At 39.8% G+C, this 27,991-nt stretch overlaps 1 protein-coding gene across 6 annotated transcripts in view; it reads left to right on the top strand.

Moving 5' to 3' along the window:
* ELK3 (ETS transcription factor ELK3) overlaps positions 1-24,000 on the top strand; it is a 52,644-nt gene extending 28,644 nt beyond the window's left edge. For all 6 annotated transcript variants that reach the window (XM_042467017.1, XM_042467016.1, XM_042467020.1 and 3 more), the window contains 4 exons: positions 1,072-1,280; positions 4,187-4,984; positions 14,262-14,384; positions 21,941-24,000. In XM_042467017.1, coding sequence (XP_042322951.1) covers positions 1,072-1,280; positions 4,187-4,984; positions 14,262-14,384; positions 21,941-22,039 — 1,229 coding nt within the window. In that variant the 3' untranslated portion in view covers positions 22,040-24,000. The remainder of the gene's footprint in view (positions 1-1,071; positions 1,281-4,186; positions 4,985-14,261; positions 14,385-21,940) is intronic.
* Positions 24,001-27,991: the final 3,991 nt, after the last annotated feature.

The raw sequence follows: 27,991 nt of genomic DNA, 5'->3' as shown, positions 1-27,991 counted from the left end.
AATAGACAGATACACAGGAAAGGATTTAAGCCTTGCATTTTGATCATGTTGAAAGTAAACTATTCTACAATATGTTTCACTTAAAACATTATTTTGAATTTTTGCTGTACGTGCTTTACTTGAAGAAGGGCATTTTATGACAAATTGAAATTATGACTTCGTTGTACACAAGCACTCAGTTTTAATAATAGTTGTTAATTAATTCCAGAGCTTTAATGTTAACACAAAGATGTACAGTACTTACCAAAATTATATTTATACCATCTGCCTACTTTCTCAAAATGGCTCACAGAAGGACTATGAAAAATAAGCCACAAAAATAATAAAACAAGGGTAAAAACCAGCATTTAAGCCCAAGTAGGAAAACACTTATTAGAATAAAAATATCTTTCACTAAGCATACTTCCCTAGGAAAGCTCTTCTTCATGTTGACGTTATTCCCAGTCTGTGCTGATTTCTACTAGCAACTACAGGAAACATTTAGCCACAGCTTGAAAAAGTTACTTTTTGGACTACAAATCCCAGGATTCCCTGGATAGTGTGGCCAGGATCCTCCAGCCAGTACTCATCTTGTATGAGACTCTTTTCTGATGCTCTATGTTGTAGCATCAGCAACATATATTGAATTCGGTCGGAACTTAACATGTAAAACAGATTTCCTAAAAAGTGCTGCTGCAAGTGAAAAAGATGGCTTGTTAGTTACTGTAAATAAACAAATGAATGCATGCAAATGGAGTAAGAAGTCAAATTTTCATCATGTCTCTGTAATCAAGAATGCACTTACTTAGAAACAAATTGCATTTTGTAAAATATTGAACTTTATAATATCAGTTAAGTGGAAAGACTATTATACTTTTGAGCAAAGGATGTTTTTCCTTAAAATATAGAATGTTTTAATAATTGAGAAGAGGTTAAGAAGAAATTATAACTTTTGCTGGTTTTTTTTTTTACAGTCCTTTATTTGGGTGTTGCTTTTTTAATGTAGAAATGTGCTTTCAGACTTTAAGCTGAAACTAATCTGAATGTACACTGTGTTGCTTTTCTCCCTACTTTTTCTTTGGTCCACTGTAGGCATGGAGAGTGCAATCACATTGTGGCAGTTCCTGTTGCAGTTGCTTCTTGACCAGAAACATGAGCATCTGATTTGTTGGACATCTAATGATGGTGAATTTAAGCTTCTTAAAGCAGAAGAAGTGGCAAAGCTGTGGGGACTCAGAAAAAACAAAACTAATATGAACTACGACAAGTTGAGCAGAGCTCTGAGATACTATTATGACAAGGTATATGGTTAAAATCCTGGTAGTATTTCAAGAAATAAATGTAACAACATTGTGTGTCACATATTAAAGTCCTTTTCCAATGCTGGTCTCTGAAAACTCCTGCTAATCAGTAAACTGAACATTTGGACAACCCATTTCTCACCTCTTATATTAGCTAGTTCCTCGATTCGGAGTGCATACTTTCAAATATTTGGCCTACATCCAATATTATATTATCAGATGCTTGCTGGTGTGATCCAAACCTCTTTTCCCCCACTGCCCTCAGCACCATTCAAAAAGCAGCTCTGGAGGAGTTCCCAGTCCCTCATTGATTTTCTGTAGCAGGCTGTAAGAGGGAAAGGATTTGCTCTCAGAAGCAATTCTGTCAGTAGAACCACCCCATTGGATCCTAGGCTTTGTTAGCTTCTTCTACTTGGAAACTGAGGCAAGTAAGAAACAAGAGATACCAGAGGCTGTTGGTGCTCTAATCTACATTGGAGAAATAATGCCATTTGGCACCACTTTAATGGCTCAAGACTATGAATTTCTGGGATTTATAGTTTTGTGAAATATTTGCCCTTCTCTGCCAAAGAATTCTGGTGCTATAACAAACTAGAAATCCTAGAATTCCATAGTGTTGAACCATGCCAGTTAAAGTGGTATCAAACTGCATTATTTTTGAAATGTACTACTAGACCAGTGAAACCCTGATTCAAAGACACGTAGGAGGTTAGAAATAGGGACAAGCCTTTTCTTCTGGCATAAATGTCCTTCTGATGGCTTATCTGCTGACAGAACAGTCAGATGGCAGAGCTGTTCTGCTGACTAGGACTTGTTGGCAGAAGACCCAGATATCAAACAAAACAAAAGCGACCCTTTCCTTATTTTATTTCTGTCACTTTACATCTGTGCTTAGAAGTGAGGACTTCTGTTCATTTATTGCAGTTAGAAACCACACAGTTGCTTTCCTAGGAAACTCTGGTTCTGCATGATGTTCTCTTTCAAAATATTCTGACCAGATATTCTTGCTTTTCTTGATCTGCAGGGAGACATTTGAAGGTGTTTACACCCTAGTTGCTTAATGTAGAGTTGTTGTGTGCCTTCAAGTCATCTGTGGACTTACGGTGACCCCATAAATTTCATAGGGTTTTCTTAGGCAAGGAACACTCAGAGGTGTTTTTGCCATTTCCTTCCTCTGTGAAATGTAGCCCTCGGCATCTGATATTAATTTGTTGTCTCCCACCCAAATGCTAAGCAGGGTTGACTCTGCTTTGCTAGAAAAATCAGATAGGGTCTGGTGCCATTAGGGTACGTACCACAGGCCACAATGGATTCATTGTGTGCAGAGCATCCACATGGCACTGTCATTTGTTATTGTATTTCCCCCTGTGGTTCTTATGTCTTTTTTCAGATCAGTCTTTTTTTTTCTCTTCATGAGAATAAAAGTGTGGTACAATTTCTGCAAGCATGGATACCTTTGGAGCTGCTCTTCCATGTTTTTAAAATGATGGGCTTTTAGGTTACAGTCAGTACTAGAAAAGTAACCTTCTAATAGCTCAGCACATGTTTATTGTAAACATAGTGGATGCTACTTTATAAGCCTATTTATAAGCCTTTATAAACTATTGTGACTACTTAATTCCCTTGTCAGCAACAGCAGTGTCAGATGATGCCTTGTAGTGACATTTCATGTTGCTTGCTTTTTCACCTTCCCCCCATTTTAGGGTGAGATTGTTCAAAAACATTGTTTAGGAGGCAGCATGGGACCCTGAAATCATTTTTTTTTTGTTGGAAAAATAGTTTTTCATCCATTTTTAATTTGGGAATGCTAGGGAGTCCCACCTGAAGAAGGGTTGCAAAGGAGCCTCCAAAGTGCTGATTCCCACCCCTTTATTACATTGTACAGGTTATTATAGCAATACAACACTATAATATAGACATTTCCATTATGACACTATGGTATTATGGTCTTCCACATGTGTGTGTGTGTGTGTGTGTGTGTGGGTTGGTGGGTGCAATTAAAAGGTTAGGTATAAAAGAGGAGAAACTGGGATCATAAAAGGCAATCCATCCACAACAGCTGTCTTATGTTCACTGATGTAGCTGGAAGATAGGGAAAGTGCAATATTCCTGAGAGTGTGTAGCTTGTAGCTTACAATGGAAAAGTCAGTGATTAGAGTGCTAGGAGCCATGCATCTGGAAGCACTGTGGGTTTATAATGGCAAGGGGAAAGTACAGGAAGAAAGCTTAAAAAGTGGAATGAAGAGGCTGAAAATAAATGTCCCTAGACTGTGCTGTGATTTGGCACTGTTAGTCATACTGTATGTCTTACGAACTTACAAGAAGTTGCCTTGTAGCACATAGCCCAACATGGATTCTCTGATGGGCAGTAGCTCTCCAGGGTCTTAGGATGAGGTGGGGGTGGGCAAAGCACATCCTGTAGGTTGCAAGTGGCCACTAAGGGCTGTTTTTGTGATCCCCAGATATCCCCTATGGGGATTTAGGCAGAAAGAGAACAGGAAGTGACTTTTATTTACTGTTGCTATCAAACAAACAAATAAATCACCCGTCTCCTGGGCCCAAAATTGCCAGGGTTATGTGTGCTGAAAAAAAGGTGAAAATGTTGCCTATGTTCCAAGAGGACATTTAGAAGCAAAAACGTTTTTTTTCCAGGGTGTTCAGTGGGGGTTTACAGCCCTCCAAGTTCTCCCAGGGGGCTAGTGCAGCCCCCCTGCTCTCCCAGTCTCTTTCTCTGGGCTAAGATCTTTGGTTGGCAGCACCCCCCACCATAGTTTTGGGTTCAGATTTTTCCCACCTGGTCTTTTAAACTAGATTGTCAGAAAAGGAGCTTCTAGGCATGTTTTGCACTGAGCTACTTTGTTAAGACACTGTTTCTCCCCTCAAACCTGGTTTTGTGTTTTATGCAGAACATTATCAAGAAGGTGATTGGGCAGAAGTTTGTGTACAAGTTTGTGTCGTTCCCTGAGATTTTAAAGATGGATCCTCATGCTGTGGAGATCAGCAGGGAGAGCCTTTTGCTGCAGGACAGCGACTGCAAGATACCTCTTGAGAACAGAGAACAACACAAGCATAGTCTGTCAGTCCTGAAAAGCACAAACCGTAATGAATATATCCATTCAGGATTGTATTCCTCATTCACCATCAACTCCCTACAAAACCAGCCAGAAAACCTCAAGCAGATCAAAACAGAAAAGATGGAGGAGAAATTGGAAGAGGCCACCACTCCTTTGGAAGAAGTCCGGACTGTTATAAGATTTGTGACGAACAAAACAGACAAGCAAGTAATGAGACCCATAGTGTCATTGCCTTCAACCTCTGAGGCAGCAGCTGCTTCTGCTTTTTTAGCTTCCTCTGTCTCTGCGAAAATATCATCATTAATGTTGCCCAATGCAGCCAGCATCTCCTCAGCTTCACCTTCTTCCTCCAGGTCACCATCTCTGTCTCCTACTTCACCCCTCCCTTCAGAACACAGAAGCATCTTTTTGGAGTCCAGCTGCCAGGATTCTGATTCCCTTGAGCCACTGAATCTCTCATCAGGATCCAAGGCAAAATCTCCTTCTCTTCCCCCAAAGGCTAAGAAACCCAAAGGTTTAGAGATCTCAGCCCCTCCAATGGTTCTCTCAAGCACTGACCTCGGCTCTATTGCCCTCAACAGTCCTGCCCTCCCTTCCGGATCTCTGACTCCAGCTTTCTTCACTGCTCAGGTAAGACCTGGGCCCTTCAGACGACTTTCTTCAGCCCTCCAGATTCTTTCTCAAATAGGCTGTTATTCTTTGTTGGTTCTGTTGGGGCTGTGAAATGGTTCCAGAAATTGTACCCCACTCACTACTTCAGGCACATGCAAAAAAAAAAAAAAACCCTTTGCAAAATGTGCCTGGAAACTCAAAGGTCCGCTGTCATTATACAATGTACAAATGTACTTAGGAGCAGTTTTTCCATTAAAAATCCTCGAGAGTGCTATAAAATCATATAAACTATCAGACTGCTTAACAATAAAAATTAACTACATTGTTAACACAAATAAAACAAGCAGCAACAACATAAATCATTACAGAAGGCATCAATAAAATCTGTAAAGTCAGCAGTAGAGCAGAACACAGTCATACCAGAACCTCAGAGAATAATAAGGGTTTAACCTAAATGAGTTTTAAATCTGCTTGGGGAGGATATTCGAAAGAGGAGCACGATCAGCAGTGATGTGTCTTGCTCACTTGCAAAACTGTCTCTAAGTTGCATGTCTGATAGAATAAAGCAGTTTTCCCCAGCTGGGTATTTGCCCTCTAATGTGTTGAACTATGCTTCCAATATACTCGGAAGAGTGAAAAGCCAGTTACAAGAGTTGTATTCCAGCACTTCTAGAGGATGTGGAAAGTTGGAATAAACTAACTACAGTTTCCAAAAGGGTTGCAAACAAAATAAACTAAGGGCAGCCCTTAGCACAAATCCATTGAAAGTAGTTTGACCATTTTAAGAATATGATCCAGGAAGTCTGAACAAATAAATAAAAGGACTTCTTGGAAGAAATCCTGGTTCTATACACTGTGGAATGCTTGACTAGTTTTTCCGGTACTACCTGTTGTAGACCTTCATAAAAAGTCACATTTCATTAGCATGTATAACAGAACTCATAAACTGTTTTTTTTAAAGGAAGACCTTGTAAGCATATTTCAGTTTCAAAAGCTTTGCATGTTCATAAAATTTTTGCTGCACAATTCACTTTGTAGTAGATACAGCATATAAAATGTACTTCAGTTACTTGGGTTTTAACAAGAAACCATATAATATTATGTGATATACTGTAATATATTATATTCATTACTAAAGAAATAATCAGCCTCATTATCTAACTAAGATCTCAGATCTCAGCGGATCTAAGAAAAAAACAAAAACAAACAGCTTCATTTATATACCGCTTCATACTGAACTAACAGTGTCTAAGCATTTTACAACTGTAAGCTAATTGCTCCCAACAATCTGGGTACTCATTTTGGCGACCTCGGAAGGATGCAAGCCCAAGTCAAGCATGAGCCCTTTCGCTGGTATTGAACTTGCAACCTAAGGATCTGAGAGCTAAGGCAGTGTACAATAAAATAAATCTAAATAGTCTAAAACAGGAAAAATAACTAAACAAACTAAAAACATATTAGTGGTATATAGGTGTAAATTGACTATAGTTTAGATCTGTAGTTTACTCACAGTTACTAGCAACATTTGGTTCCGTGCTTGTCACCCTTGCTAATTAGCCTTCTTGTAGTCCAAATTAAATAATGAAAATAATGGAATGAAAGTTCATGACACACAAGCCAAAAAAAGTTGCAGTTGCAAAGCAAAACAATGTATTCAGAAAACAGTGAAATGTCCCAATGAGTTCAGCGATGCTTACTCCTTGGTAGGTTTACATAGGATTGCAGCCTTAGTCTCCTACATATGCTTCACTAAAACTATTTATCAACCATCATTCTAAGTGTTTCCCTTTGGATCAAAGAAGGCAGTTCTAGCACTGTGGATCAAGATCTGCTGGGATGTCCTGGAGCTATACCACAAGCATAGATAAAACATTGTTTAATTAACACCTTGCCAGAGCAAATTAACGACCATGTTTGGCTATCTGCTAGCAACTTAAAAACACATATTCCATTATAAATTATAGTAGCATCTCAGATAATATGCAGTAGAAAACATTTAGATAATATGAAGTTGTAAAACTTCATATAGTAAAACTATAGGAAAACTATTGGTTAGCATCATGTTAGTGAAGTGCACAAATGTAGATCCAACTTATTCCTGTGTAACTCTTTTGGTCACTGCAGAGGTTGGAATCCTCTGTGTCCTTCACAAAACAACCAACCCCGTAAACTCATGCTTTTCATGCTGCCCACACTGGCATGGCCATGTAGTGACTGGTGGAGGCTGGGAGATGTCTGAGAAGCATCATCCTCTGAAGGACCACTGGGAGATCCTGGAGGATGTCTTCACTATCATGGAATCGTAGAATCTTAGAGTTGGAAGAAGCCACAAGGGCCACGAATTCCAACCCGCTGCCATGCAGGAATACACAACTAAAGCACTCCTGAATGACATTTATCCAATCCAGCTAAAGAAGGAGAGTCTACTACCCTCTGGGGCAGTCTATTCCACTGTCACACACTCTTACAGGGAAGAAGTTCTTCCTAATATATAGGTGGACTCTCATAATTTGAATTAATTGGTTCAAGTTCTTTCATCATATTGGTCATGATTCTCTGGACACTTTCTATAGTAGAGTAGCACCAAACTCAGGCATTTCTCAGATGTCCCCTGTTCTCCACAGGCCACTATGTGGCCATGCTGGGTGAAGAAAGCATGAAGAAGCTGGAGTTGTAGGGGGAGGAGGTGGGAGATTTGGCATAGTTTTTCCAGTTAAACATCTGTGCTATGTCTCTGTGGTGACAGATCTTGAACATTATATTTAACGTACTCATATTAGTAAGTTATTTACAAGTTGTTAATGGTGAACGATTGTGTAACAAGTTCTTACAGTGTCCTCGAAGAATAGATAACACGCCAGCAGATGACTTACTAACACACCTAGCAAACCTTTTTGTTAATTAGGATAATAGTAATTGTAAAGTCCTATGTTGGGAGAAATGTGGGATATAAATTGAATAAATAAAGTCAGTGCAATTAGGACAGTGTCATTTATTATGAAAATGCCAAAGAATTTTTGGCAGGGAAGCCCTAATGCAGTCAGTGTATTTAGAAATGAGATGCTAGATAGTGGTTTGGGAATGAGTTAACTAATTATGTGGGAGTGACAACAAGTTTCTGGTTTGTTGTGATGCCCAAATGCCTCCTGTATGGAAATTAACATAGAAAGAGACTAAGGTATAGTTTCATTCCTTTGAAGTGATAAGTTCAAACATAAACTCTGTTAGAGCTGCCAATTTTTAAACTGACCCCTGTAGCAGAGGTTCTAAGCAACAGCTTGAACTGCAGCAGTTTGTCAGCTCATAGTGTGCATCTTCATGCAGTAAATAGACGTACGTGCTAATTACCATCTAAAATATTCTACAAAAGGAGGAAAAACAGGTCAAGATTTTTTTTTAAAGTTAACTAGTTGGCAACTGTCAGAACAGGATAGTTTGCTAGCAGATTAATTACATTTTTGTGTTGCTGGCACTGTGACCTTTCTCAAACAAAATATGAAATGACATGTTTAGGTCAAGCTGTTTTGCTTTTTTAATTATGAAGTGGTTTTGTAGTGTTCAAATAAAAAAGGTTGACGTCTTAAGGGCAGACTGAGTGTGTATGCAATTGTCTTTTCCTATTGCATTAAGCATTAGATGGCTTTAATTTGGAAACCTTCAGCACCAGTCCCATTCCATACACTGCTTACACTAGAAAAAGCCCACAGTATTAAAGCACATTGAATTTTCTCTTTGTTTCTGAGAAGAATTTGGTAGCAGAAGTGGTGTCCCTACTCCTGCTGTCACCCAGTGCAGGGGTGTCTGCTGGGGTGGGGGGTGGGCAAAAGGGCATACTAGATGGAGGTCTCCTTGTGAGGAGGCCTTTGCTGCTATGGCAAAGCTGGGAGAGGTATGCTCAGCCCACTCCTTCACCACCGGGATAGAGGACACCTCATCTGGAGGCCTTCACTGCGGCAAAGCTGGGAGGGCACACTCAGCCTGCTACTTTGCTGCCATTGTGGAGCTGAAAGGGAAGTAGCGGGAGGAAGGTGCCACTGGGTGTCACCCCCCTTCTGGAGTGTCACCTGGTTAAACAACCCTTACTGTCAGGAAGCTTGTACTGTTACAAGAAAAGGTGAAAACTCTTTCCTTATCATTTGAATCTATTGGTTCTTGTTCTAGTCTCTGGAGTAGCAGAAAACAAGCTCATTCCATCTTCCTCATGACATTCTTTCAGCTATTTAAAGACGATTATTGTGTCACCTATTATTTCATCTTCTCTTTGCCAAGCTAAACATACCCAGCTCCTAACACATTCCTCGTAAGGCACGGTTTCCAGACTTTTGATAACTTGGTTACTGTACTCTGGACATGTTCTAACTTGTTGATAGCCTTCTTGAATTGTAGTGCCCAGAACTGGACACTGTATTCCATATCCTCTGACCAAAACAGAATAGAATGGCACTATTATCTCCCTTTATCTGAATACTGCTCCTGTTGATGAACCCTAGAATTGCATTTGCCCTTTGGTCGCTGCATCACATTGTTAACACATGTTTAGCTTGTGGTCCTAAGATCCCAGATCCTTGTACTAGTTTCAGGTCAGATGTCTCTCATCCTATATTTATGCATCCCTGTTTGTTTAGGCATGAATGTTAAAATATTTACAGGCTGTTCCTATGAATATTTATTCAGTGTAGCTCTTAGCTGAATTTCATATGATTTAATTTACAGCTGGTGCATGGGACTGCATAATTTTCTATGCAAAGTGTGTCTGCACTATCACTTATACCGTACTGGTTCAACTTTAACTGTCTTGGCTCTTTCTTTAGGAATCTTTAGATTGTAGCTTGGTGAGCTACTTAGAGTTCTTTCCGAAGGAACTCTAGTGCACTTCCCTGACTTACAGCACTTGCGTCTTCTAGCAAAAAATACTAAGCTCTTCACCAAACTGCAACTACCAGGATTCTTTAGGATAGAAACATCCCATTTAAAAGTGATATCAAATCACCATAGTGGTGTAGTGTAGATATATTGTCAATTGTCGATCCTGTTAACAGCCCTTGAGTCTTGTCATCTTGGCTTCCAGGGAGAGTTCAGGTTTAATCTGTTCAGTGACCCATTTCTTTGTCTTTTTGGCCATCCACAGTATCCTCAGAACTCTTCTCCAGCACCACATCTCAAATGAGCTTATTTTCTTTCTGTCTAGCTTATTGGCTTTCTTTTCTGTCTAGCTCTCACATCTGTACATAGTGATAAGGAATATAATGGCTTGGACAATTCTAACTTTTGGACTCAACTGTATATCTTTACACTTTAGGATCTTGTCTATATCCTTCATGGCTGCCATTCCCATTCCTAGTCTTCTTTTTATTTCTTGACTGCAATGTCTGTTCTGATCGGTGTTTGATTCAAGGTATAGGGAAGTGATAATCTTTTTTAAAAGGATTACTTTTTTTAAAAAATTTCTAGCCACAGTTCTCATTGAAGATTAAAAAAAAGACAGTCTCCAGTGATATCTTACTTACTTTCTTTATTCACATTTTTTACCCAACCCATTCTGAAAATTTGAAGTATGTAACTTAATAAAACCAGGGAAAAAAAACAAAAACAAAGACCAGGAAGTTTCCAGAGTACACCAAGTGTCAATATTGGTCAATCTACACCTTCCAATAGCCACACAGAGGCTATTTAATCTCCTGCTGTTTTAAAACAATCATCTTGACTAGTAGGAAATAAATGAATAAGTATGAATAATTCCATTAATATAAACTAATAGAATCAAAGTGTTAAGTAACTATGTGCTAAAATGACTGGTACTTATTGAAAGAGGCCTTAAAACTATCCAGGTAGTTAGAAAAACAAAATCTTATGAGACATCAAATGTTGCTCTTGTTACCTAGTAGCATAAATTGGAGGAGACATACAAAGAAAAGTAGCGGTGGTGGTGAAATCCTCTCATCTAAATCACCAAATAAATAAATAAATAAATAAGAATGCAAGAATCTGTTGTTTTCACTGCAGTGCATTCCACAGAAACACATTATTTGACAGGTTTTGAGAAGTATCAGATAAAGCTTTGTCTTTTCCCAGCATTATTTAGTGGTCCTAACACCCCATTAAATAGGTGAGAAATTCCTTTCAGCTCCTTCAGCACTTTTAAAATATGCATTTACCAATAAGAGTACATGTCAGTGTATCTATGGGCTAGTCTACATGTAAGTGTTTTGTGCAAATTGCTGCGGTCCTTTACACATTCACAACGATGCTTGTTTATCTTCACTTTCATGTGCAAATGCACATCTGTTCACTCTCCCTCTGCCAGAAATGCACATCCATGTGAAGCGGATGGATGCACATACTTGAGGATTCTCTGCTAAAATCATGAATCCTTTTCCAGCACAGTTTATGGAATTTTTGGGGAGAGGGGCTGCAAAAAGCCCGAATTCCTCAAAATCACATGGGGCCAGATGTCAGTGAATTCAATCAGAATGAGTATTTTAATCATGCAGTCAAGACCATGGATAGTGATGATTTGGTAAAGATAGAAATGTGGGTCTGCATTAAACATGTAGGCATGACATTGTGGCTACACTTTATCTCCCCATCTGATCCTTGAAATCCAACTTAAAAGCTGGTCAACCATCTCAAGTGAAAGTGCTGCTTGTGAGTGGAGCATTGAAAGATGATGTGACCAACCTCTCCTATCAGGGAAAGACTCTGGGAGAAACAGAAGCAGGACCCCTTGCAGGGTCCTGTCACAACATTGCTTGCTGATGATGGGAGGGGGCTGGTCACATCATCTTGTACATATCTCTGTCACTTGGGATGGCTGACTGGTTTTTAAGGTGGATTTCAGCGTCATTTGTGGTTCTGCCAATGGTGCCAGGATCACAAATGAGAATAAAAAGCAGTTAACTATGTCCTAAGTTCAACTGTGAAGGGAAGAGCTAGGCAAGGCTGGTTGGTGCCAGGAAATCACAGGTCAGGGAACACTGTGAAATGTGTGTGTGGTTCAGGGGAGAAAGGATCAAAACTGAGGCTTGTCTCTGAAAGAAGGGAAATATGGAATAGAGATAGAAAGACAGAAATAGGGGAATGATGGCACAGAGATAGATTAGTTAGTCAGGAAGAACTGAACAGAGTTTGAGGAGCTGTGAATGATTAAACAGTTTGTGTGTGATCTACTTGTGTATTAATAAACCTCTACTTGTTTATTCTGTGTTAAACTATTGTCTGCCTGTTCCTGTTAACCTTTGATAGAGAGTATGGTCATGCTTAGTACAGTGAACCCACTGAACAACACATATACTGGTCCATGTAGGGATCACCTTGAAGCTCAAGTACAGACTGATCTGGGAAGGGATCTTGTGGGGGGGAGGACAAAGTGAGTGATAGGAATCAAGGAGTTGGAACTGTGGGCCAGCCTGGAGAAGGGATCCTTCATACCAACTTATACATTGTAATTGACTGACAGAATGCCAGGTATAGTTGTGGGGGGACTCGAGGGGTTAACATCACAAAGATACAGAAGAATGAAATTTATGTTCAGAGAAGTAGGTGGACATGATGGACCAGGATTAAGCACTGCATGGCTCTCATTTTGTTTGATCCCTTGTCCTTTCCCAGTACTGGTGGTTCACACCATACTTTCAACTGAATAGTTGACCTGCTGCTTTTTAGATATTTTTTGATCAACTTCGCACCCAGAATAGTCCCCTATAGGTAGCATCAAATGATGAATGAATGACCATTCATGAAAGTGTAGGTTCTGAGATGCAGCTGACAGCTGATGCTGACTCTGAGTGAAATGGCAATATTATGGTTTTAACATTGTCGGTTGCACAAATTAACATACATGCGAAATACACATCTTACATAACAATATACTGAGTTCTCTGTGTCAATTTCATGTGGTAAATACATTAGTTAAACATATCCTTAATGTAGTTAGAGAGATCAACTATCCATGATCCATACCAAAAATAATCTGGGAAGTGAATACAGATCCTGAAAGGAAAACAATGCATATGTATGGCACATCTTAGACATAAGGAGGAAGGGTACAGAATTGCAGCACACCAATAAAGATGAGGAAGATTGAAAAGCCTATTTTTTTTCAGGCATGCCAGATTCTAAAGCAACTCATCCTATAAAAACCACAATTATACCTAAATAAATGATTAGTTAAATAAAGTCCTTCATTGGGGAAAGAGTTATGTTCTTCCATTGGGGAGAATTAACACTGTATTAAACACTCTGTAAATTTAAACAAATTCACTCTCCTAGGAGAGTATGAACACAAACACCCCCAATCCTATGACATACTACCCTGTATGGGTTAAAATGCATGATAATCGATCTGGGGTAATAGTCCTATACATTCTTGGCTTAAAAAATTATCTGTCCTCAAATTCCTTATAAAACAAGGAAATTTAGACATCTTGCTGATTAGAGTGGCTAGAGGTAAGTTCTGCTTTTGCCCAAAGAGATGAGGTAGAATAGTTAACAACGAGCAGTGATCAACTTTCTCTATGGTACTAAAAAGGGGAACATAGCTATTTTGAGTACAAAAGTCTGAGAATTTGCAGGGTTCTTTTAAAAGTTGATTTCTGAGCTGTGTGCTCCTTGCGAGAGAAATCTTGGCTTTATTCATGAGTCATGCTATTGAAAATAGCTAATACGAGCACAGAAAAATCCACACAAGACTATTAAGATAGATTGTAGTCCTCATTTATCGGGTTGCCTGCTTAATTGAATTCAACAGGAGTTCAGTTGGGCTCATGAGTGAAATATGGCTTCCCAAGCTAGCCTTAACTTTTCCAAACTCATGAGGCCCAATGCAAGACCTCTGCGTGAAGAAAGGACATGGAAAGCAAGAGAGCCATGGCGCCAATGCTGAAGTTCTACTGAATTTGATCCTCTTCTTGTAGCTGGCATGAGATTTGGGATTACTTCAGGGGCTGAGTCCCTGTACATACTGCTCACTGTCACCACTGCAAACAAAGAGCAGGAGAAGTTGGGTCTCTCTCAGTTGTATTATGCGTAGCAGCCATGGCAACTAGGAAGTAGCGGTAACTGCAATTTGTAGGTGGAGCACATTCTGCTTCAAGGGTCTGATGACCTCACATCAACATTTGCTAATAGTCATGGAAAGAAATCAGTGTAGTCACTTGAACCAATGAGAAAGCTAAGTAAATTGAGAAGCAAAAGTGTAAGCTTTCTACTATTCCACACCACAGTATGCACCAGGACATGACTAAGCTGATGAAGAGATGAATGATGGAACATATATTTGGTGTCTTTTGTCTTGCAGACCCCAAATGGATTGCTGTTGACCCCAAGCCCACTGCTTTCTAGTATTCACTTCTGGAGCAGCCTCAGTCCTGTTGCTCCTTTGAGTCCTGCCAGGCTGCAAGGACCAAACACCTTATTTCAGGTAGGTTGGTCTCATGGTTGCTTTAGCTTCCAGACAGATGTCTATGGACAGGTAACCACATGAGCTATTGACATGTTTCAGGGTGGGGTTATCCATTATGAACAAGAAAACAGATGCACAAAATTAATGAAATAAATACCTTCCCTTTTTTTTGGTGAACAAGCACATAAGGCAAGCAGGTTTCCAAAAGACAGGACTTGTGCATAGGAACATAGGAATTTGCCATATACTTAGGCCATTGATTCTCAGCTAACCCAAGATTGTCAGATCCGACTGGTGAGGACTCTATTAGATTTTAGCCAGGATTATTTCCTAGCTGCATCTGGAGAAACCTGATATTACCTAGTGATCTCCCATCCAAGTACTGACCAGGGCTGACCCTGCTTAGCTTCTGAAATCAGACAAGGTTGGATTGTATGGTGGATGTTGGTACAATGTGCTAATGGACACTTCCTGCTTCTTTGGAATGAAAGAATCCCTATCACCCGTTTACCAACAGTAGTATCATTGCTCAACCATTTAAAGGTCCAGACGTAGCATAGTTAACAAAATCTTTTAACGGTGAGGCTTCTTTTTACAAAAACATTTTAGATGTGTCCAGTCCCTCCTCCTCTCATCTATCAGGAAAGTTTTTAAAGGCATAATCATTAGGAGGATGGAGAAAGAGGGCTGGAGAAATACAGACTTTTGAAGCCCCAAGGACACCCGTTTCCAGGCCTCGGGGAAGGGGCCTTTTGCCACTTCCCTGCGGCCTGGAAAGCGGCAGATCGGGGCCTTGGAGGCTGCCGCTCTGGCCGCTGAGGCCCGATCCGGTGGGGAAAGGGGCGGGTGCAGGCCGCTGCTTTTCAGTGGTCTGTAACCCGCCATAGAAATCATAAAAGTGCTCCAGTCTCCAGTTCTAACTTACTGGGCAGCAGTTGCAGCAGGCAATGAGATCTGCTTTCTTGCCAGTTGGGTTACAGCAGCTTGACATTTCCACCTCTTCCAATGAACAATCTCTGGTGCGAGGAGGAATTATGACAATAATCCTGCTTCTGACTGTCATACCAGAGATTGCTCCTTGGAGGGGATGGAAACTATGGCCCGTTACAAACAGGCATAAAGTACGGACTGGGTCCGTATTAGGGTTAGAAAGGGGCATCCCTTCCGGACGCCCCTTACCCTAATACGGACCCAGTCCGTACAAAATGGCAGCGCCCATTCCACACGGGGGCTGCCATTGCTACGTCACCACTGCGCCGCCTCCAAATGAGGCGGCGCGGTTGTGACGTACTGGTGCCGCGCCAGGGCGCATAGGGCGCCCTTTCCGCGATGCCAGAAGGAGCTCTGAAACGGAGCTCCTTCCGCGGTTTGCGTCGCTGGCGCAGCCTTTAGATGGCTGCGCCAGCGACGCAAATGAGAAAGGGGCCGAGTGGCCCCTTTCTCCTCCTCCCCACCACCGTCGGGTGTGCTTGGGGCATGAAGCCCCAAGGACACCCCTTTCCAGGTTGCTGGGAAGCAGCCTTTTGCCGCTTCCCCGCAGCCTGGAAAGTGGCGGATTGTGGCCTCGGAGGCTGCCGTTCTGGCAGCTGAGGCCCCAATCTGGCAGGGAAAGGGGCGGGAACAGGCCGCCCCAAACGGGCGGTCTGTAAACCACCTATGTTAGTTACATTGCAAAGCAGCATCTCCAAACCAACCCCCCCTCAAGGAAGACTTACAAGGCAGCTGCCACTGCAAGTGACAGGGTTCAGTTCTACTGTCAGTTGGGACACAGCTGCATCCCAGTTGACAGGAGAACTCTGTTACTTGCATTGGCAGTTCCCTGATAAGTCTGGCTTGAGGGGGGTTTGGTTGGGAGATGCTGCTTCACAACTAAGATAGTTACGTAACTAAGTAGCTGATCTGGAATTGTGGCCCACACTTTCAGTATATTAGTAATCAAAGGGATCTCTCAGCCATGTGGTTCCAAGTTCCTGATTTGCCTTTTCCCCTCTGTAAAAAAGTAAAAAAAATAATAAAAAAAATTGGATATAAAAATGTTAGCACCATCACTCAGAATCTGGCCTCTGAGATCGGATGACACAGGAAAAATGTGCGCTCACCAATAACAGGAAACATAGGCAGATTTGTGTTAGGGAAACACCTGGAATAAGTGGAGAAGATGGGACTGCAGAGTTGCAATGCTATGAGACAGTAGAGTCGGAAGTGGTAGAGGAAGGAAAGCACCAGAATTCTTGGCTGTGGTTATGTCAATGCAACCACATATATTTAGATTGTAACATATGCTGCTCTTATATTTAAGGATTTGTAACATTACTCTTGTGGTATTCTGTCTGCAAATATTCACGTGTGTTAGCTTGTTAATCTCACCTGCTTTCTCATTTGACAAAAATGGCAACAAAAATGGTGGTGTGGGATGAAGGCACTGCCCTCCATACAAAAATTCTGCCCCCTCTCAACATTACTTTTCTTCAGTGCCCAATTCAATGGCATTGCAGAGAGTGAAACATTGAAAATTGTTTAAAAAATCATTTTAAAAATCTAGAACTCTCCCCTCTTGATAATATTGCCTTACTGTTTTCTCAGATACCTGTACTGTATTTCTGACTTGTCAACTGAAGTTTTAAATTACTACAGAGCTGGAAATTGGGGACGTAAGAAATTCATGAGAGGGAGAATTCTTGCCCCCCTCCCCATGATAGCAATACCCCTGAGAAAATTACTTGCATTAACAAGGGTTATCTGGCAGTTTGCTAACTTCTGAGAGAACTGGTAGCTACCATGCTTACTTCTTATTTTCCCCTGCTGCATGTATATATGCATACATTTCCTCTTTTCCTCCAAAAGGTATATGCTTGCACTCATAATTTATTTATTGCAAGGCACTGGAACATCACAGTCCCAAACCCCTATTGGCTTGACTGTTCACACTGAGTATGTGCAGAATTACTTACTACAGCTGGGAAACAGGCCAGAAAAATTAAATGAGTTTGAATACTGTTTAAGCAAAAAGGAAGGGTTAAGGAAAAACCTTGAAAGGGGACACCATTTCCCGACTTGACAATATTCATTGTATCAAGGTTAAATAGGATTAATGCACACGACACAAAGCATTATGATGTTCTTTGATAGCAGTTCAAGTAGTACATACATAGATGTGATGCTACAATAATCCTAATACACTAGCAGAAGTGTGAATGTACACACATTCACACCCAAACCCACAAGAGAGAAAGCCAGGAAGAGAATAAGTATGCAGTGTATATTGAATAGTCTGAAAACATGGAAGGAGTCAAACATTGTCCATCCAAACCAACTTGGATTCCAGTTTGGGTATGCTAACTTCAGAACCTGAGTTCTTGAAGACTTTAAGACATCCAGGTTGTTGCATATCATCACTGAGCTAAAGAAGCTGTTCTTACTTACAACATGACCTTCTGTCTAGCAATCCTACGGCTCTGATTTGCCTCACATAAACTCTTTATTTTTAGCATTTCACAATTTCTACTTGATCAGAGACATCCAGCTAGGATCAGAAATAAACATCCATGACTTGCCCTGTAGTGAGAGTCAAGTGCATCCAGCACCCATTAGTGGTAACTGGAAGTGAAAGGGGGATCCAGATCCATCACATCAGGAGGCCTTATTGGACTAATATGTGGTTCAGAGAAAGGCCAAGATGACAAATCTATTAGCATAGGAAAAAGGGCCTGTTGTGAGAAGCAGACAAGAAGTGGTGAAGCAGCAAGAACTTAAACTGACCCAACTCATAAAGTATTTCACTGCAAAGAAATACTAAGGACTGTCATTTCTACTCCATGCTCACAGGTAAAGCCTTCCAACAAACAAGGGTGTTTTGAGGGCAAAGCAGAATATTACATATTCTAGAAACATGGCTGAAGACTACATAGAATCATAGAGTTGGAAGGGGCCGCATGGGCCATTGACTCCAATGCCCTGTTCAGTTCCGGTTCTCCAGCTAAAGCATCCCAGCAGGTAGCTGTCTGGCCTCTTTTTGAAGATGTACAAAGAAGGGGACCCTACCACTTCTCTAGGCAATTGATTCCATTGCTGAACTGCTCTTGCTATCAATACATTGTGTCTACTTTTCAATCAGAACCTACTTTCCTGTAACTTAAAACCATTAGACCTGATCCTGGGGCTGCATACACATGTAGATGATGTCTTTGTGCCCTTCTGCTTGAAGATGGCTGCTTGGATAGGATCTATGGTCTAGTTGTGGGGATTTATTCTGAAATTAATGGCTAACAGATACTCTTAGAGGTACATATTCTAAGAGAAGCCCAAGTGTCCCCTGGGTCCAAGCACATGGCTTCAGGAGAACTGTGAAACTGCATAATAAGGCAGAAAATGGTGCTTAGAGGTCTATTATCTCTGACCAGGGAAAGTGACAGAATGGGGAGAGATGGGCATATCTGTCTAGTTCAGAATCCACTATGAACTATGCAGTATGAATATAGCACTGTTGATTTAAAAAGAAATCACACCTAAGCAACTTAAAGACTGGACATAGTTCTTTGCTTGAGGTCTAGTGTAATCCTCTAAGGTAGGCTCATTTCAAATAGCAATAAGGAAAATGCAGTGAAATGCTAATTCACTTGCATGGTATGAAGGAGGAAAAAGGATTTAAGAGAACTGTATGACCCAGTCTTCCAAAAGTGAAAGTCATTGGACTTATATCAGCAATGGTTAGCAAGGCTGGAAAGTGACAAATTAGGCTCGGTATTCTGCAGTCTCCTGCTTGCTTGACTTCTCCCAGAAAGTCTTTGTTTTCTGAAAGGGTGGAGGGGCTATTACAGAAAAATGTGAGACATTATTTTAGCACACAAGGGGAGGGAGTGGAACTGGTGAAACAGTCCCTCTAAAGTTGGTATACAGGTAAAACAACTACTGTTTCCCAGCATAAGGACAGGAGACAATCCTGCAACAGCCCGCTTATTTCACAGTGGCTTAGGCTAATTGGCAGAGCCTCTTGGGAAATGCAATTAAGTTGCTCTGGATTTGAAAGCTTGAAGTATAATTAGGGCAATGAGAGAATTGTTCAGAGCTGTAGTTATCCTGCAACAAAGTCTAAACAATAGCAAGAAAACACAACTGGAGTTCAGACATCTTAAACAGTTTGATGAGTGATGTCTGTTTAGAGCCAGCATTCATATACAATTACTGAGTTCTAGTACTTGTCTTATGTTCGATCTGACTAACTTCACAAAGGATCTCTGCAAAAATGCAGCAGTGCATATTAATCAGTGCACTGAAGATTAGAAATAAATTGATATTTCTGCTTTTGAATGTTACAGGGATAAATGTACATTAGTCATCTTGAATGATGATGACAAGGTGGAATGTGTCCAGAGGATGGCGACCAAAATGGTGAAAGGTCTGGAAGCCATGCCCTGTGAGGCATGGCTTAGGAAGCTAGAATGTTTAGCCTGATGAAAAGAAGGTTAAGAGGGGGCATGGTAGTCAAAGAGGGAACAGTCTTATTTTCTATAGCCCCAGATACTAATACTGTACTAGGAGTCAAACTACAAGAAAAGAGATTCCATCTAAATCTCAAGAGGAACCTCCTGACGGTCAGAGCTGTTTGACAGTGGAATATGTTACCTCAGAGTGAGGTGGAGTGTACTTCTTTGGAGGTCTTTAAACAAAGCCTGGATGTCCATCTGTCATGGGTGCTTTGATTGTGTCTTCCTCAATGGCAGGGGGTTGGACTCAGTGGTTCCTGTTCTATGATACTATGAATATTTTGAATTTTATAATTTCTAGTTAAATGAAATATTTATGGAGGTATGACATTGTTGCTTATAGAAATTCTAAATCAAGTTGACATCCTACATTGGAAGATTTACGTCTTGGATGTAGCTTCTGGTGCTGCTTACACCCAACCCACTTTTAAGTCACATAGCCCCCTCAACGCATTCATTGCCATGTTGTGGAAGAGCCAGGATGCAACCAGCAATTGTGACATGCTGCATCTGCAGGAAGCTCCAGGGGCTCCTCAAGAGGTCCCTGCAGATGATGTCCTTGCAGCACCTCCAGCTACAGCAAAACAGCTGGATGTATCTCTGCTGATTCTTATGCTCTTCAATGACACAGAAATTGGGCTGTTTCTTAAAAGGTAGGGCTGTCTGGTGGAAGTGGGACTTTGGTCACTGCACAGCCGGGAAAGAACTCTGGCTTTTGCAGTGACCAAAATAGTGGGTTGTGTTAGTATAATTTGAACTTATACTAACAAACTTGAAAGCACACAACAGACTAACAGAATGCCAGCCTATGCTTACCCAATTCATGGGCCTGATTCAGATAATACTTGAGATGATGAGCAAACCACAGCTCATTCAGTTTCCCTTCCCCTCCAAGAACTGGGGATGTGAGAACAAGAAACAGTGCAAAGAAATGTCCTTGTCTGCAAGACATTTTCGGTTGGTTTGGAGTTTGTGCATTAGTGGAAATGATTTTTCTGCAAAGTGTGTTGCAAAATTATGATAGCTGCTGCCTTGTTACAAGAGCATTTTAAAACCAGAAGCTTTGTGGGTGTTCTTGGTGTCTTTTTGATCAACCAGACAGTACTTTTGTGCTTGCTGTGTGGCTGAGCTTTGCTTCAGAAAGGCAATAGGCACAGAGTTTACACAGAGAGATTTTTGTGCAAATTGCAAAGGTAGCTAAGAAGCCAAGAAAGATACAGTATCAAGCTGTATTTAACTGAGCTCTCCTTAGCATATTTTTAAAAGTGTACTTGAGTCAAATGTAAAAATAGAAGCCATAACTCTCATCCTTTTATAGATAAGGAAATACACAAACATTTGGCAAACCTCGATGCAAACATCAAAATGACCATAGTTTCAATTTAGACATCAAACCAACAACCCTAGCAAACAACATGTGACTGTGATCTGATAGAATGTTCGAATTGGTAAACCATAATCTGATTGACCATCCAAAATCAGAAATTGGTTTAAGGTACCATTACAGTAAGTGAGCCAGTATGGTGGTTTGATTATGACTCTGGAGATCAGGGTTTAAATCCCAGTTTGGCTATGTAAACCCACTGGGTGACCCTGGGCAAGTCACTCTCTCAGCCTCAGAGGATGGCAAACCCCTCTGAACAAACTTGCCAAGGAAACCCAATGATAGGTTCACCTTAGGGGCGGCATAAGTCAGAAATTACTTGAAGGCACACAATAACAAACCATTGCAGTAAGTATGGTTTGACATAATGTACGAACTGGCAACCAGTAACACAGCCAAAGTTCCAGCCGCAGCTCTAAACACTCCTGTACTAATAAAACAGTAATGAATTATGAGCTTGAATGTGAAGGAAAGAAAACAGAAATGAAATTTGCTCAATTGTGGCTTCTCTGTTGTGCATTTGGAATCTCAAATCATGGTTTCATTGAATGTTTGCACTGGGCCATGATCCTCTTTTCAAAGAAACAGCCACGCTTGTCTGTTGCAGCATAAAAAAAAAAGAAGGGGGAAGGAGAGAAGAAAGAAATCTAGTAGCAGATTTTAAGACTGATTTTTCCTCTTTATTTCTGTCCTTTTCCCACTTGCAGTTCCCAACTTTGCTCAATGGTCACATCCCAATGCAAATTCCCGGCTTGGATGGGTCCTCTTCTCCAGTTCTCCTTTCTCCAAATACCCATAAATCCTGATATCTCAGCAAATGAAGGACTCACTAACAAACTGGATATTCCACAGCCATTCTGATGGGTTTCATTTTTCTGGTGATGCCAGGAGGACATGAAGAAACCCCCCTTTTTTACTATGGTTTGCACTTTTCATTACATGGATGATCTACTTGTATGATGTTTATTTAGCATTTTTAAACAGTGTTTTTTTGTATAAGAATTGTTTTGCATTAAAATGTTGTAATTTTTTTTATATTCTTATTCTCCAAGTGTTGAACACTGTTCCTGAAGTACCTTTCTTAATAGATATCAAAACAATATCTAAAGGATGTGAAACTTTTAAATCATGTATGTCTGCATATTATGAGTTATGCTTGTGTAAACTATAACCGGCTGTGCCTTCTTTTGCATAATGTTATAAAATGATTTATATTTTTCCAGTATTAAGAAAAAAGTTGAAAAGGAACCAATTAATGAACAACCCCTTATACTAGTATTTCAGTATTCCCCTTGCCATAGGCCATATTGTGCAGTGTATTAATGTAATTTTGAATTAAGTGCTTTCCAATTATATAAAGATTCCTATTTCTTTGCTGAATTGAGAGGCCATAAATGTTTTGGCCAGTAAATGTGTTTTGAGACTAGGACACTATTTAGAACTAGGTGCTTGAATTCTTCTTTGAGGTTAGAGGAAAATGCTCTTAAAATATTATAACATATTTTAAGGTCACTAGAGGATATAACCTTGCTCAGTACCATTCATTTTCATTTCTTGTTCAAGTTGTTGGGAGGCTTCACACTGATCGTTTTCTTTACTGTACAGGTATTGCACATTACAGTTTTTATGAGCTTTGTTAATCAGGGTTGTGAGTGTATCTAGTTTTGCAGGGTCAAAACATTGTGTGTGGTGTTTTTTTTAAATATGGGCTGCATTCAGAATTTTAAAAAGTATTTCCAGCTTTTATGATTGGGGGGGGGGGAATCTTCTAACATAACAACATATCAATGCCTAGGAAGCAAATACCAACATGCTCACAAGATGTTTTCAAACATTATTATTTTCTCTACTAACATATCCTTGAATACTATGATTTGTCACTGCCATAGCTTGTGGTCTCTCCAAAAAACCAGAACCTTGAAGGCAGAGGGAGTATCTTGCTATTTCCTAGAATGACTTGATTTCTGAAAGATGAAACGTAACACAAAACTAGGATTAAATAAGTGTGGGTGGCATCATGTCCATCAGTAAGATTAAATTAATTAATTAAAAATTAATTAAAAAGTTAACTGGAGAATTCATGTGAATGGCAGTGCTACTGTATGCACAACTTAACGTAACTATGAAATTTTGCTCAAAAAGGGCTGATTCCATTGATCTGCAAGCATCTAGACACTCTTGTTACTGTAGATTGACTGGAAGTGATAAATATTTGGTCTTCTGGGCTGTGAAATTGACCCCCCCCCGTGTTTTGAATGAAATTATGGGACATGGGCTGATCATTGTACTTTACATGCCGAACTGTGAGCTTTACTCTTTTTTCTCAAACAGTTTTTGTCATATGAAGAAGGAACCTAGTTTTCACAGGATTGTATATGCTTATAAAACTTCCTGTCAGCATATGTTCACTATTCTCTTCCCCTTTTGTAGAATGCATTATTTCAAATTTATTAATTTCTGTACCTAAAAATACACTTACTACTTGAATATATTCTTCCTCCCTCACACACAGAATTCTACTTATAGTTCTGCGGAATATTTGGACAGTATATATTTTTCTAGGCTGATCCAGATAGTCTCTTAGACTGCCATTTCCCTTCCTGATGTGTGGAAATTGTAGTCCTACATTTATTTTCATACAGTGCAGTCATATTCTTCAACCTACAAAATCATATAATCAGAAGAATCCACAAGGGCCACCCTTTTTTAAATAATAAAATAAATAATAAAAATAATAAAATTATTATTATTATCATTATCATCATCCAGTCCATTGAAATACCTATAATGGAACCCAAATTGATATTATATACTTGGAAAACTTAGTTATTAAAACAGCCATCTAGTTACTAGAATATACTTAAACTCATGAGACAAATTGAGTGTCATAAAAGTATAAGAGTAAGAACCAAACAAAAGGATCATTATAAGAATAAGGACCAAACATAAAACCTACCCGTTTCTGCCTCTGGTTATATAATCAAGAACTACCATAACTCTTAGCAACTTCAGTGCAATGGGAACAGTAAAATAGTCCCTTGCTTCAGTGCCTTTTAACATACTATGAATTGTACTTAATTTTTAAAAAACAGAAAAACTGTAGACCAATTATTCCATAGCACTGGTAATTTTATACTGAATAGTTTGTAAATAAACTAATGCATCACATGAGCTACCTATTTCTGGACATTAAAAATCAAGTAAAAGAAAGCTAAACATAATAAAACACTGTATTAAACAACTCTTGTGCAAAGTTCAGTAGCCTGAAGGATGGTTTGGGAAGAAATGTCACAGATTCTTTGGTTTAAAAATTTGTATAACAAATACGGTGTGTGGACTTCAGTGAAGTTCCCTCCCATTCAAATGAACCAATATCCTCTGGTCTATTGGTTTATGTATTAACTAGAACCTCATTCTTTTTTCACAAACAACCAAGGTGCACTAAGATATATTTATTTCTAAATATAGATCTGTACATTAATACTATCATCAGCATTAGCATGTAAACTTTGTAAATGGCAGGAAAAAACAGTAAGGTATATATTCAAAACCACCATAACCCTCATTTTATTTCCCTTAATACTAAAACAGGTGACGTCATACTGCTCAGCTTACTAACCTGCATAAATGTTTGGTTGTTCATAAATGCCATACCTCAAAATCTTATCTTCTAAAGTCCATTATTATACTGAACTCAAGAGCTTGGAGAACTACAATCTTCCTTTCATCTTAAGTGTCATTGGATAATGGGACATTTATCAACTCAGTTGCTAGCATCACTTTTTTCTTTACATGGTCTTATTATAAAATGTTCAAAGATGACATAAGAACAGGCATGGAGGTTCAGACAAAAGCTCTACCTAGTTGAGAATTCTGTTCATGCAGTGCCCAAAAGGATACCTATGGGAAGCCTGCCAGCTGATGATTAAGAAGACCGAAGGATCTGCATGTTTTGCAAAAAGATGCCAGAGTGGAAAGATGAGTAGGAACTCAGATTTACACAGCAAACATGTTTTTTGCATCTACACTGGTATTGTATTTCCTCATGTAGCATGTGACTGAGAACACCTGCCTCTTTAAATGTTTAAAGATGCACTGTTCCTAATGTGCATTTGCTGTATGAAATGCCAAAGGACACCAAAGCAGCGGTATTTGTTGCCTAATAGTGTAAAACTCTCATTTCCTTGCCATGGAAAGAAACAGAGCTTGGAAATTATTTTCTAGACTACAGCTCTCAGATTCCCCATCCTGGGTTTGCTGGAAGCAGTTGTCTAAAAATGTAAGTTTTCCAACCACAGAGAAAGGTGTGAAAGGAAACACAAGGAAGAGGTGCAAGGAAACACTCCTGTAGAATAATATGGATGTAAGATAACATTCATTGTTCAATATTGTTTTAAAATAAAAAGCTGGAGTTCCCCCTCTCTCTCTGGAAGTCCTTAACTTCATGCTGAAGAATGAAAACAATAAAGTATTGAAAGTGGATTCTATGCAAATGGATCATGCTCTACACTGTCCCACAGTGCAGTTCTTTTCCCGCTGGGAGATGTTGCAAAACAAGCATTTGTTTTTGTTCACAAGAATTTTATCACAAAATCTTTAAATGTTAAAAGAATTCAAATATCCATCAGGGCACAATTTAACATATACTGTGGACCAGAAAAGGTCAAACACATGAGAAAAATAGGAAAGTTTGCTTACAGTTTCAAGTTGCAATTCTTAGATCTTTAAAGCCATATGCTTGTAGTTGGTATGATGGACTAAGCAAAGTATTAAGAAGCCAAAAATATCCATTCAGCAATACTGCTTCTCCAGCATGTGTGTCTTCTAAATCTGAGAAGTTCTCTGGTTATTTTAATTCATTCTTTGCATTTGTAAACATTGGAATTATCTTCAAGTTATTTACTTAACCTACCTCACAGGGCTGTTGTGAGGATCAGTGATATTTGTACAATGCTTTAGAAAAAATTAAAAAGATTACACATGTGGCAAGTGGTATTATTAAAGACAGAATTCAGCTAATTGTTACTTATACACCAGAAGTTTTTAACAAGGCATTGGAATAGTTGTACTTCTTGGTAAAAATGAGAGTAACAATGATCTCATATCCCCCTCTGCTGGCTGTGAGGATTTTTGTCAGTTCCACTCAGAACTGCATTCTGGAACTTTATACTAAAGAGGACTACACATAAAGACAGCTTCAGCTAAATTCCTGGTGAGCGAAACTATCTCCCAGGAACTTATCAACAGGAAGGTGATTTTTTTTACTTATACCTTTTATCTGTCCTTGAAAAAAGCTGCCCTGGAAGGCTAAAGACTCCTCTGAACAGTGTATTTGGGCTAAAAGTGGAATTACATGAGAACTGTCCCATTCTCTGCTTTCTTTAGTGACAAATTCAGCAGAATATAGCCTAGATCATACAACATTCTTGTTCCAATAAACAATGGTTTGTTGGCTCAGCTACCTGTCAGTAAATACTGGTTTGTTCAATCAGTGAGGTATTATGTTATCCCTGGTCTCGGTCTCTTTTTCTTTTCCTTCTCTATTTCATTTAGCACTTAACATTTAAAAAGAACAAAAAGTTGCTGTGAATGAGTTGTATGCTATTTTGTGACTAGTGAGACTCTTGACATGGTTTGGGTTGTGAATATGTTCAGGGTTGAAGCGAGGATATAATTTATATTTCTTATGCTTCCTGATTCCAGTGGGAATCTCAGGGTTCCCCTGAACAGAGTGAATCTACTTACAACTAAAGCATGTCACATCATGGTTTGGTGAAAAAGAGAGTATCTTTTTTTTTGGGGGGGGGGGGGGGCTCTCCCAATTCATTAAACTGGCAGGGACAATAAAGTACCCTTGTGACAAACAGCAATAGATTTGTTGGAGCATTTTTAAATCCTGGCTGCTTTTTGTTTATAAAAACCTATCTATACCTGGCAAGTAGCTGAAATTTAAAGAAAAGTTTTGTATCAGTTCAGGTGACAATGCTGCAGGATGCCTATGTTGTTCTTTAAGGAATTCTTCCAGGAAAAAATGCAGACCTAGAGTTATGGATTCATAACTGCTCCATATTCACTAACATTATGTATTTACAATTGAGGCACTATTGTCACAATCTTCCTTAATAGCCAGCAGCCCCCCAAACCTACCTTAATAGCTGGCAGCTGCACTATGCAAATGAGGTTTGTTCTGTTGCCTATTGATGTGCAATAGGATAATGTTTCCAGCCCACTCCCACCAGCAAGTGTGACTGTGACTAGGAACTGTGACAGGGCTGCTGCTTCTGAGTGTTGCAGCCTCTCCCACTGGTGGCAGTGGGCTGGAAACATCACCCTGCTGTGCCTGATCAGCTGCAGAGCAGATCTCCATTGCTCAGTGCGGCTGATGGATCTCAAGGTAAGTTGGGGTCGGGTCAGGAGATGCTATCTAGTTACACAAACACAACAAAGTAGGGGAAATAGAATCTTGGCCAGAGTTTTTCTTGTGGATGAGGCTTATTACAAATTTGTCAAGCTATACTTTACTCGAATGAGACATCTGAATCAGGAAGCTTAGATTGGAATGATTCCTACAAACCTATGGTTCATGCCCCATCTAATCACAGTCTGAACCAGGCCTATGAGTCCTTCAAAGAACGACCAAGATTGCATAATCCTTACTAGAGCTGATCACCATAAGCAAACTAGTTGCTGCACTAAGACTTTGCTAGATTACACATAGCTATTAGAATTATGGCAGCTATAAAATGTCCAAACACAAG

Source organism: Sceloporus undulatus, chromosome 5 (assembly GCF_019175285.1).
Source record: "Sceloporus undulatus isolate JIND9_A2432 ecotype Alabama chromosome 5, SceUnd_v1.1, whole genome shotgun sequence".
Classification (NCBI taxonomy): Eukaryota; Metazoa; Chordata; class Lepidosauria; order Squamata; family Phrynosomatidae; genus Sceloporus; species Sceloporus undulatus.
Note: the sequence above shows the minus strand (reverse complement) of the source record. Positions and strands in the feature narration are given on the sequence as shown.